The 12,540-nt window shown below is 41.2% G+C and overlaps 1 protein-coding gene across 1 annotated transcript in view; it reads right to left on the bottom strand.

Moving 5' to 3' along the window:
• NUP133 (nucleoporin 133) overlaps positions 1–12,540 on the bottom strand; it is a 74,623-nt gene that overhangs the window by 11,025 nt on the left and 51,058 nt on the right. Inside the window, exon 22 of the mRNA XM_003790985.3 lies at positions 5,574–5,692. Within this exon, the coding sequence (XP_003791033.1) occupies positions 5,574–5,692 (119 nt within the window). The remainder of the gene's footprint in view (positions 1–5,573; positions 5,693–12,540) is intronic.

Genomic DNA, 12,540 nt, shown 5'->3' with positions numbered 1-12,540 from the left:
AGGCAGGAGACTTGCTTGAGCCCAGGAGTTGGAGGTTGCTGTGAGCTGTGATGCCACAGCACTCTACCCAGGAGGATAGCTTGAGGCTCTGTCTCAAGAAAAAGAAAGAAAGAAAGAAAGAAAGAAAGAAAGAAAGAAAGAAAGAACAGTCCCACATTTGGAAACTACAGTCCATCTACCGCACAATAAGCTATCTCTTCAAAAATGCATATCTTAAACCAGTTAATTTGCATAACTTGATATATATAATTTTTAAATGTCAATAAATTTATATTCTTAAAGATAAAGATGGTATATACTTTTCAGTATTCTTGATCAATCTTTGAAATAAACTGCTGTTCTTTGAAAGCTACTTATAAATAAAGCTGCTTCTGAAATGCTGTTTTAAGCAGTTTTAAAAATTAAGATCTGTGATAAAGCATCTAGTTGGTCTACAGTTTAATTAAAAGATTAAGAAAATACACCAACATGTTACCAATGGTCATCCCCAGTCAGATTATAACTGATGGCATATTCGTTTCTGTATTTTTCAAATTTCCTGTAATTTTATAAAAAAATAGTTCTCTCATTAAAAATTTCAATTTGAATTGAATTTTTTCCCACCATCTCCTTTTCCAACAACGAATAGGTTACGGAGCATGAAATGTACAATTTCCTTAAGTACTAAGTTTGACAGCTGCCATCTCTGACATTTCACTTTGATATTTTTCTTGCTTTATTTTATTTATTTATTTATTTTTTTAAAGGGTAGACTTTAATCTTTATTTACAGGACACGTAAGATATGAAATTCCACATAGAAATAAGCAACCCTTTCAGAGGACAGGCTCCATACAGTATGTATGTACAGTTTGGAACTGCTCAAGTACAGTTTTGTTGTAAAAAGTGCTACATTAACAAACCACGTTTAAAAGGAGTTTGTAGTAGAGAAAAAGTAAGACAAACTTATACCAAACGCAGTACATGACAACTTTGTGCCTCAGCTATACAATCTAAAAGTTAAAAGGCCCAGGAGTCCCATCCTGAACTTGGAATGTACAGCCTTCAGAGGTAGTTTCTGGGACTACATTTTGATCCTCCTCTTCCTCTACAGAGAAATACTTCTCAATCAGTTTAATGAAGCCTTGTAAACAGACTCATTTTCATGGTTTTGTAGAGCTTCAATTTTGTCCAAACCTCCACAGTCTTCAATCATCATACTAAGTTTCTCAGTTTCACCTAGTTTTTCAGCAGCCTGAAAGATATTTGAAATGGCATCCAGAATAACCAGAATAATTTTGGTATCTTTTGCAGTTAAGAGGTTCATCAATGGTTCTATTATGCCACAATGAACAAGGTATATAATCTGTTCTACTGTTCCACCACTTGTATAGCTGGTCACAGCCCATACGGCTTCCTTTTGAGTCTTAAAGTCTGCCTCAGAGAGAACACCAACAAGTAATGGGACTAGTCCATGATTTACAACTTGCTGTATCTGGTCCTGATGGCCAGCTGTGATGTTTGACATTGTCCATGTAGCTTCCTTTTGAATGTTAGTTTGGGGGTTGGTCAGCAGGCTGGGAAAGACAGTAAGTGCTCCTGCATCAATTACAACCTAAGCATATTCGTCTGTCCCAGTGACAATATTCCCTATGGCTCTTCATGCAGGAGTCACAATTGGCAATTCGGTAGCTCCCAAAAGCTTCACAAGTTGGGGCACAACTCCTGTTTTCACAACCATTTCAATCCGTTCATTTGGGCCATCAGTAAGGTAGAAAATAGCCCAGCAGGTATCTGCTAATACCTCTGGATCATCGTGATGCAGGAGACGCACTGAAGTAGGAAGAATCTGTTCCACGGCATCTAATGGGGGTGCGGGATTCTTGTTGTGACAAAGGTTTGAAAGTGTCCAGGAAAGATTACCTAAGTAACCACATGATAAAGATGACATATCAGGAATAGCTAGAAGAGCCAACAGTGGGTCAGCTGCACCACACTTAATAACCAAGTCTCGGAAAACTGAACCATCACCTGCAATGTTTCCTAGAGCCCACACAGCTTGCTAGCTGATATGAGCATGAGGAGATGCCAATAGAGAAATGAATGCTGGAATAGAACCTCCATCTACCACAGCCTTAGTCTGTTCTGATGTCCCAGAAGCAATGTTAGTTAGCGCCCAAGCAGATTCAAACTGAATGGGACTACAATCAGTTCTACCCAAAAAGGACACAAATTTTGGGATCAAACCAGCTCGGATTATATTGTTGATGGGAGGCTGTTTTTCTCTAGAAAGTAGTTTCTTGGCAGCTTGAGTAGCTTGGAGCTGGTTTTCCATACTGGTGCTATTTATACCTTTGACAGTGTCATCCACAGACCAATTTACAGTACCCTGGTTACTTCGGTTTTCCTGCAGTGGAGAAGTAGCATCATCAGGAAATGAGCTTACATTTCTCCTTTTCAGCATCCGGTCATCTTTCTTAGCTCTCCTCAACTCCACCTTAACTTCTATTCAGCGTCGCCTCATTTCTGTGCTGTCTTTTCCCTTGTCCTTGAACCTGTTAAGTCGGACAGCTGGTAAATTAGCATTCTCATTGGTGGACGTGGTTATGAGGCAAAGGGAGAAAGTTACACAGCCAGCACAAGCTTCCACGGGAGGTGGTGCGGGACTCAGAAGATCTGGGTCGGCTGTGCTGGAAACGTCCACCGTAGCTCAGGCAGAACACGGTGTGTGCTTTATTTTATTGTAAAGCATTCTCATTCTTTCAAATTTTCATTTTGGCCTGTGATTATCTTTTGCATTTTTTAAGAGCAATTTTTCTGAAACCATGGATTTAGTAAAAAAAATTTCTGTTATTTCTGAACATGAGTTCTGTCACGGAACCAAGGCAGTTTGAAATTACAAAGAACTGTAAGGATATGGCTAATGAATGCACAGTACATGGATGATTTGAGAAGTTCTATTCTGATGATTTTAATCTTGAGAATGAGCTATGTGGGCAACCTGAGACCAAGATGGATAATGATGAGCTAAAAGATACAGTGGGAGCGAATCCACTTCAACCTACACATGAATCAGCAACATGGTTTGACATTACTATTTCAACTATACCACCTGAAACAACTGGCAAGGTAAAGAAGCTGGATACACAAATTCCACATGAATTAAGCGAGTGTCAGAAGAGAAACTGTCTTGAAGCTTGCCTATCTCTGCTGTCATAACATAAAAATGAACCATTTCTATACCACATTGTTATATATGATGAAAAATGGTTCTTTCTGACAATTTTAAGGATTTGGGACAATGGCTGAATAAATATGAAGTGCCAAAACACCATTCATCCAAAAAAGCTAATGGCAGCTTAGCACCCATAACTCAATGATTAGGATGCTGGTCATATACACTGGGGCTGGCAGGTTTGAACCTGGCCCAGGCCTGCTAAACAGCAATGACAACTGCAACAACAACAACAAAAAACAGTTGGGCATTGTGGCAGGCTGCCTGTAGTCCCAGCTGCTTGGGAGGCTAAGGCAAGAGAATCATTTAGGCCCAAAAGTTTGAGGTTGCTGTGAGCTGTGATACTACAGCACTCTACTGAGGGCAACATAATGAGACTCAGTCTCAAAAAAAAAAAAAAAAACCAAACAAACAAAACTAATGATGTCTGTGTGGTGGTCCAGTGCTGTTACCTACTACAGTTTCATGAACTTGCTCAAATGATTACAGCAGCTGTCTACTGCAACCAAATGAATGACATGCTGAGTATGCTTGTGATTAAGCAGCCAAGACCGGGAAACAGACAGGCCAATCCTCTTGCAAGACGAGGCTTGACCACCTGTCACATAAAGTACACTGCTCAAGCTATAGAAGTTGGACTTGGAAACTCTCTGTCATCCACCATTTTCACTAGACCTTGCACCAACTGACAACCACTTCTTCCAGGCTTTGAACCACTTCTTGCAAAGAAAAGTATTCACTGAAACTCGTTCCCAAGGCTTCTTTGCTGCTGACATACACAAGCTACTATTAGGAGGGCAGAGGGTGTTGGTAGTTTAGGTAAATACTTTGACTAACTGCCCTACTTCCTGTTTGAAAAATACTATGTAACAAATGAAACTTTTGATTTGAAATTGAACATTTCATATTTCATAACCTAATATTTACAAGTTTCATTTTTAAAAATTGTATGTATGTACCAGAATGTTTATGGAGCCTAATTCATAATTGCTAAGTCACACTGAGCCACGAATGGATCAATAAATGGTGGTATATGTACACCATGGAATACCATGCAGCCCTAAAGAAACATGGAGACTTTACCTCTTTCATGTTTACATGGATGGAGCTGGGACATATTCTTCTTAGCAAAGTATCTCAAGAATGGAAGAAAAAGTATCCAATGTACTCAGCCCTACTATGAAACCAATTTATAGCTTTCTTATGAAAGCTATAACCCAATTATAGCCCAAGAAGAAGGGGAAAGGGAGGGGAGAGGGAAGGGAGAGGAGGGGAGGATGGGTGGAGGGAGAGTAATTGGTGGGACCACACCTACAGTGTGTCTTATAAGGGTATATGTGAAATTTACTAGGTGTAGAATATAAATGTCTCAACACAATAACTCAGAAAATGCCATGAAGGCTATGTTAATCAGTTTGATGAAAACATTTCAAATTGTATATAAAACCAGCACATCGTACCCCATGATTGCATTAATGTACACAGCTATGATTTAATTTAAAAAAAAAAAACCCAAACTATAGACTTAGAAATAACTAAAAAAAAAAAAAAATTGCATATACTCCTTTAACAGCAACAACAGTCAAACCATTTCAGAAAAAAGCCATGTGTTTGTTTTCATGGCTTACAAAACTTAGTATCTCATTGTTCCAGAGCAATCTTTTTCTCCACTGGACTGTAATATTAAAATCACTGGTGTATCAAAGTAAAATTGGCACATTTTTTTCCCTCCTGTGATACACAGATTTTTAAATTAAATACACACTCGAATCAGGAGAGGTTGTTGTGAGCTCACAGTAGGAACTCTATTACTAATAACAGCTAAAAATATTAAGGTTTGTTGATTGTTCGCTTTCTTTTCCATATAATTATGGCAAGTTCAAGGTGATCCTACAACATCTCTCTGGCTTTGTGAGAAGCAGCATCAAGGCTGCAGCCCCTGTTCTAAGTCTGTCTCAGGGATATGTGGGTTGCACAGGAAAGGGGTGAGGCCATGTAATCCAGTTCCTTAAACCATTTCTCTTCCACAAATATTCTCAGAAGAGCCTGAAAAATAACATTCTGGGGAATAAAGTCCTCATGGTACATAGTTGTCCTTATATGCAGTACTAGAAAAACAAAACACAACTAATCCCTTGGAGATGCACCTTGGGACCAGGCAGGGGAGACAGGGAGATGGAGCTTTCTGCCACCGAGGTTCCAGTTTTCACACAGCTTCCAACAACTTCTTCTAAGGTAAAGTTTGCAGGAAGGCAAGAAATAGAAAGATGATTCCTCCTAGGACCTATGCTACAAGGCCCAACAAACAGTGATGACGTTTTGAGTTTAAGAAATGGAGGAAGGATTTGAAAAGTACGTACCCCAATGAGTTGTGGTGCAGTTAACACCGGCATCGCGCTCAGATTTAGCTGCTTCTCTGCCAGCAACTGCTCAGGCAGGGTCTCCTGGTGCAGCAAGAAGCGCTCCTGCTCAGCCATGTCTACGGTTCAAAATGAGGGAGAGAGAAAGAGAGTGACACAACTTTCACTTACGCTGCATAAAACAAACCTGAATTCAAAAAAAAAAAAATTTACAATTCTAATGGAACTCTCATTGCTATTTAATAATCTTAGAATATTAGGAATTCTGCTTATTCTTGACTGCTGATTATGTTACCAACATATTCATGATTTTATCCAAGTAACGAGTTTTCACAGCCACCAGAACAGGGAGGGAGAGAACTGTGAAGGAGATACACTCCACTGCTTGCAGCAGCGGCTATGCAGGAGGCTGCTCCATCAGGTCCAAGTTCCCTAAATGTGGGTCTCTCAGTCACATTTTATGGTAACTCAGAAAAATTCCTCTCACCAGAGTTTATAGTATATGGTTGGCCCAGGAACGATGGATACAGGGCTCAGGGGTGCTGATGACCTCAAGTGCAGTGACTATCCCACTGTAACTTCTGACTCCCCCAAATGTAACTACTGCTCCTCCTGGCTAGCTGCCATCAGGGCACTGTAAATTTCCTGCTCTCTCTCTCTCTTTTTTCTTACAGTGTTCTTTATGCTGGACTTATTTATCCTGAAATGATGGGCTATCAAAGCTACAGACATCAATCTACAGTACATACCAAGAAACTCTACTTTTGGGGGGAAGAAGGGACAAAATGGCCAACTGGAGCCAGCCTTCAACAGAAGCTCCCATCCAGAGGGAAGGATCATGTCCAGAAAGTACGCAATTAAGCTGAAGACTGGGAGCCGAGAGAGAAGAGTGATAACTGCAGGTCACCTCTGCTGAGAGAAGCTGTGACTCCAAGAAAGCAAACTTCAGGTACAAAATTCATCCCAAAAGAATGTGTCCATCCCCCTCTCCCAAGAGAGTTGTTTTTTTCCTCTCTCTCTCTCTGTTTGCTCCTGTAGGTTTTCTACAGGTGAGCGGTGAACTGAGGACCTTGTGTCTCACCCCACAGGTGAGAGCTGTAGGAAGTGGGGATTACTTCCCCAGAGGGACCCTGTTGTGACCCTGACCACTCTCTTGCCAGGCAGGAAAATTCAACTAATGTTTTCCCTGCCATTCTGAACTTCCAGTCCACCCTTCCCCCTCCTGCCTGAGATCCAGAAGCCTAACCCCTGCAGAGACTGCGGGAGGTGGCTCTGAGCAGCATCCTGTGCCCTGCCGAACCAAGTGCCATGTGCTCCACCCAGCCAGAGCTGCGCACCCCACACCCGACCTGGGCACAGTGCTCTGCCCTACTGGAGCCTCTGTGCTGCGCCCCCAACCTGCCAGATTCCTGGGCCGGGAGCTCTCCTTACTGAAGTCACCAGGCACCCTGCACTGCCAGAACCGTGTGCAGCATCCCCAGCCCTGCTGCTGGATCCATGTGCCCTGCACTCCTGCAGCTGCTCCTACAGCCAGAACTCCCTAGCTGTGGCAGCCCCCAGGGAGCTGTGCAGGGTCACTTCTCACAGAGATCCAGCAACAATAGAGCTATCCCACTGGGGTCTAACCTCAGAAAGACACCTCCTCAACTCTGAAGGCTGCCAGAGGAAACCAGAACTCGCTCTATAGGGATACTGGTGCTGTAGAGCAGCAGGGGCAAAGGCTTGGTGGCTGAGGGAGAAAAGCATTTGCTGACTTGTTATCCTCAGGATTAGACTGAGTTCAGGTGGAACACTCCCCAGTGGCTACTGAGTACCCAAGGCAGGCAGGCCTCAGATCCCCCAGCTGGCTGGTAGCAGAAGGCAGTGGCCGGGCTGCAGGAGTATTGACCTTCCTTTGACTCTGACAGGCACAAAACCCCAGCACATCTGCTTATTGGAGGGAGCAGGACCTCAGCCTTGTGAGGTCACCAGGACTGGGCGTGAAAGAGGAACAAAGTGGAGAAAGAGACCCCTGGTCTGACTCTGCCACCAGGCAGGCCATTCCGACTCCACAGAGCAGTAGAGTGAGCCAAATTTGAGCAGCCAGTAGACCTCTGCCATCTAGTTGTTGGAGCCCTTTCCAACTCTGCCACTTGCGAGTTCGTACTGACTGGGTCAACTGGTTTGGAACTCCCAACCGGGGCCCAATACCCAAGGACCCTTTCGGGTGCTACCCTGGTTCTGTGGTGACAGGAAGTGTTGATTTTCCTCTTCCAATTGTTGCCCATGGGGGGTGAGGTGTCACAGTTGCTTGTATTTCTCCACAGCTAAGACTCCAAACCAGAGTCACTGATCCACTAGGATCAGACAAGGACAAGCTGAATACAAGACAGAGCCACCTAACCCCACCGCACCAAGCAGGTTTCCTCAGCCTCAGACTATAATACTGTATGGGTCCTGTGCAAAGCTATAGGGGAAAAAGCAACAGTCACCAGTCCCAGATTCTTGACAAAGGGCTGGTTAACCACAACTCCAGGAGCTCCCAATCCAATTTCACCTTATCTGCCCATCTAGCCAACCGGTAAAAAATAATCATGAGGCGGAACCAGCGGAAAAACTCTGGCAACATAATCAGAGTAGATCAAGTCCCCCAAAGAACAATACGGCAGACACAGCACAAGATCCCATTCATAAACAAATGGCTGAGATGTCAGAAATCAAGTTCAGAATTTAGATAGCAAATAAGATCAACAGAATGTAGGTAAAGATGGAATTAGAATTTCAAGAAATAATTCAAAAGATGTCTCAAGAATTCAGTGAATTCAAAGACAAAATTACCAAAGATTTTGACACATCGAGGCAAGAACTTGCAGCCCTCAAAGATCTGAGAAATACAGCAGAATCCCTCAGAAACAGAATGGAGCAGGCAGAAGAAAGGATCTCTGACATTGAAGACAAAGCTTTTGAATGTTCCCAAATGCTCAAAGAGGAAAAGAAGTGCATAGCAATCTCTCAGAGAGCTCTGGGATAATTCGAAGAGATCTAATATTCACCTTACAAGAATACCTGAAGGTGACAAGGTTGCTTCGAAGGACACAGATGCTCTTCTTCATGAGATAATCAAAGAGAATTTCCCAGACATGGCAAGAGATTCTGAAATCCAGATAGCAAGGTTTCAGAATACCAGCACTACTCAACCCAAATAAGAAAAGTCATAGACACATTATAATTAGCTTCACCAAAGTTAGTATGAAGGAGAAAATTCTGCTAACAGCTAGACGTAAGAAAACCATAACCTACAAGGAGAAGAATATTAGAATGACGGCAGATCTCTCTGCTGAAACCTTTCAAGCTAGAAGAGGGTGGTCATCGAGCTTTAATCTCCTTAAACAAAACAACTTTCAACCCAGGATCCTGTACCCAGCTTAACTGGGGTTTCATTTATGATGGAGAAATTAAATAATGGCATTTACATGTTGAAGAAATTTTCCATAACTAAACCAGCTCTCCAGGATATCCTCAGACCTATCCTCCATAATGACCAGCACAGTCCTCAACCACCAAAGTAAACTCACTCAGAAACTTTTGCTCAAATTCCAACTTCCACAGTGGCGAAAGGATTAAAACTGTCCACCAGACTTTCGAAAAACTTGATACCCAAAATACTACCAGGCTTATGAATATTCTCAATTAATGTGAATGGCTTAAATTGCCCTCTAAAGAGGCACAGGTTGGCTGACTGAATACAAAACCTCAGGCCAGATATTTGCTGCATTCAAGAATCTCCCCTTACCTTAAAAGATAAACATAGACTCAGAGTGAAGGAATGGTCATCTATATTTCAGGCAAATGGAAATCAGAAACAAGCAGGTGTTGCAATTTTATTTGCAGATACAATAGGCTTTAAACCAACAAAAGTAAGGAAAGATAAGGATGGTCACTTCATATTTGTTAAGGGAAACACTCAACATGATGAGATTTCAATTATTAACATTTATGCACCCAACCAGAATGCTCCTCAATTTATAAGAGAGACTCTAACACACAAGCAATGTGATTTCCTCCAGCACCATAATAGTCGGAGATGTTAACACCCCTTTGGCAGTGTTGGGTAGATCCTCCAGTAAGAAGCTAAGCAGGCTCAGTGCCTGTGGCTCAATTGGCTAAGGCACCAGCCACATACACCTAAGGTGGTGGGTTCGAATCCAGCCTGGGCCCACCAAACAACAATGATGGCTGCAACCAAAAAAAAAAAAAAAAATAGCCAAGCATTGTGGAGGGCGCCTGTGGTCCCAGCTACTTGGGAGGCTGACGCAGGAGATTTGCTTGAGCCCAGGAGTTGGAGGTTGCTGTGAGCTGTGATGCCACAATATTCTACCCAGGGGGACAGCTTAAGGCTCTGTCTCAAAAAAAAAAAAAAAAAGAAGCTAAGCAAAAATTGGGTGGCACCTGTGGCTCAAAGGAGTAGGGCACTAGCCCCATATGCCGGAGGATGGTTCAAACCCAGCCCCGGCCAAAAACTGCAAAAGAGGGGGAAAAAAGAAGCTAAGCAGAAAAATTTTAGACTTAACCATTCAACAACTGCATGTAACAGACATCTACAGAACATTTCATACTAACAAAACTGAATACACATTCTTCTCAACAGCCCATGGATCATCCTCCAAAACTGATCACATCTTAGGTCACAAGTTTAACCTCAGCAAATTTAAAAGAATAGAAATCATTCCTTGTATTTTCTCAGACCATCATGGATTAAAAGTTGAACTCAGTAACAAGAGAAATCTGCATAGTCATACAAAAACATGGAAACTAATTAACCTCATGCTGGATGATAGCTGGGTCATAGATAAGATTAAGAAGGAAATTATCAAATTTTTGGAACAAAACGGCAATGAAGACATGAATTACCAGAACTACAGGGATACCACAAAAGCAGTCCTAAGAGGGATATTTATGGCCTTACAAGCCTTCCTCAAAAGAATGTAAAGAGAGGAAGTCAACAACTTAATGGGACATCTCAAGCAACTGGAAAAGGAAGAACATTCCAACCACAGACCCAGCAAAAGAAAAGAAATAACTAAAATTAGAAAAGAATTAAAAGAAATTGAAAACAAGAATCATACAACAGGTCAATCAATCAAAAAGTTGGTTTTTTGGAAAGGTCAATGAAATAGATAAACCTTTGGCTAAACTAACCAGAAGCAGAAGAGTAAAATACCTAATTTCACCAATCAGAAATGACAGAGGCCAAATAACAACAAACTCCTCAGAAATTCAACAAATCCTTAATGAATATTACATAAAACTCTATTCTCAGAAGCATGAAAATCTGAAGGAATTAGATTAATACTTGGAAACATGCCACCTTCCTAAACTTAGCCAGAAAGAAGTGGAAATGTTGAACAAGCCTATAACAAGTTCTCAAATAGCAACAACTATAAGAAATCTCCCCAAAAAGGGAAGCCTGGGACCAGGTGGCTTCATATCACAATTCTACCAAACCTTTAAAGAGGAACTAGTACCTATATTACTTAACCTTTTCCAAAACATAGAAAAAGAAGGAATGCTTCCCAACACATTCTATGAAGCAAATATCACCCTGACACCCAAACCAGGAAAAAACCCAACAAGAAAAGAAAATTATAGACCAGTATCTCTAATGAATGTTGATGCAAAAATATTCAATAAAATCCTAGCAAACAGAATCCAACAACACATCAAACAACTTATACATCACGATCAGGAGGGTTTCATCCCAGGGTCCCAAAGATGGTTCAATATACGTAAATCCATAAATATAATACATCACATAAACAAATTAAAAAACAAAGACCATATGATTCTTTCAATTGATGCAGAAAAAGCTTTTGATAATATTCAGCATCCTTTCTTGATCAGAACACTTAAGAAAACTGGTATAGAAGGAACATTTCTTAAACTGATAGAGGCCATCTACAGCAAACCCACAGCCAATATCATATTGAATAGAGTAAAATTGAAATCATTTCTACTCAGATCAGGAACCAGGCAAGGATGCCCATTGTCTCCACTGCTTTTTAACATTATAATGGAAGTTTCAGCCATAGCAATCAGGTAAGAGAAGGCAATCAAGGGGATCCAAATAGGACCAGAGGAGATCAAACTATCACTCTTTGCAGATAATATGATTGTATATCTGGAAAACCCAGGGACTCAACTACGAAACTCCTAGAAGAGATTAAGAAATACAGCAACATCTCAGGATACAAAATTAACACTCACAAATCTGTAGCCTTCATATATACTAACAATAGTCAAAGAGAAAAAACAATCAAGAACTCTATTCCCTTTACAGTAGTGCCAAAGAAGATGAAATATCTGGGAGTGTATCTAACTAATGACATGAAAAATCTCTATAAAGAGAACTATGAAACTCTGAGAAAAGATATAGATGAAGATGTTAACAAATGGAAAAATATACCATGCTCATGGCTAGGAAGAATCAACATTGTTGAAATGTCTATACTACCTAAAGCAATCTCCAGATTTAACGTGATCCCTATTAAAGCACCTCTGTCATACTTTTAAGACCTGGAAAAATTAGTACTTCATTTTATACGAAACAGAAAAGACCATAAATAGCCAAGGCATTACTCAGAAATAAAAACAAATACGGAGAAATCATGCTTCCAGACTTCAGACTATACTATAAATTGACAGTGATCAAAACAGCATTGTACTGGCACAAAAATAGAGAGGTAGATGTATGGAACAGAACTGAAGACCAAGAGGTGATTCAGACACGTATCCTCATTTGATTTGATAAGCTTATCAAAAATATAAATTTGGGGAAAGATTCCATATTTAACAAATGGTGCTGGGTGAACTGGCTAGAGACCTGTAGAAGACCGAAACTGGATCCACACTTTTCTCCTCTAACAAAAATTGACTCTCGGCTCGGCGCCTATAGCTCAACCGGCTAAGGCGCCAGCCACGTACACCTAAG

Source organism: Otolemur garnettii, unplaced genomic scaffold (genome assembly GCF_000181295.1).
Source record: "Otolemur garnettii isolate 467f Iridium unplaced genomic scaffold, OtoGar3 scaffold00045, whole genome shotgun sequence".
NCBI lineage: Eukaryota > Metazoa > Chordata > Mammalia > Primates > Galagidae > Otolemur > Otolemur garnettii.
The sequence above is the reverse complement of the archived record's forward strand: the minus strand, read 5'-3'. Positions and strand labels throughout refer to the sequence as shown.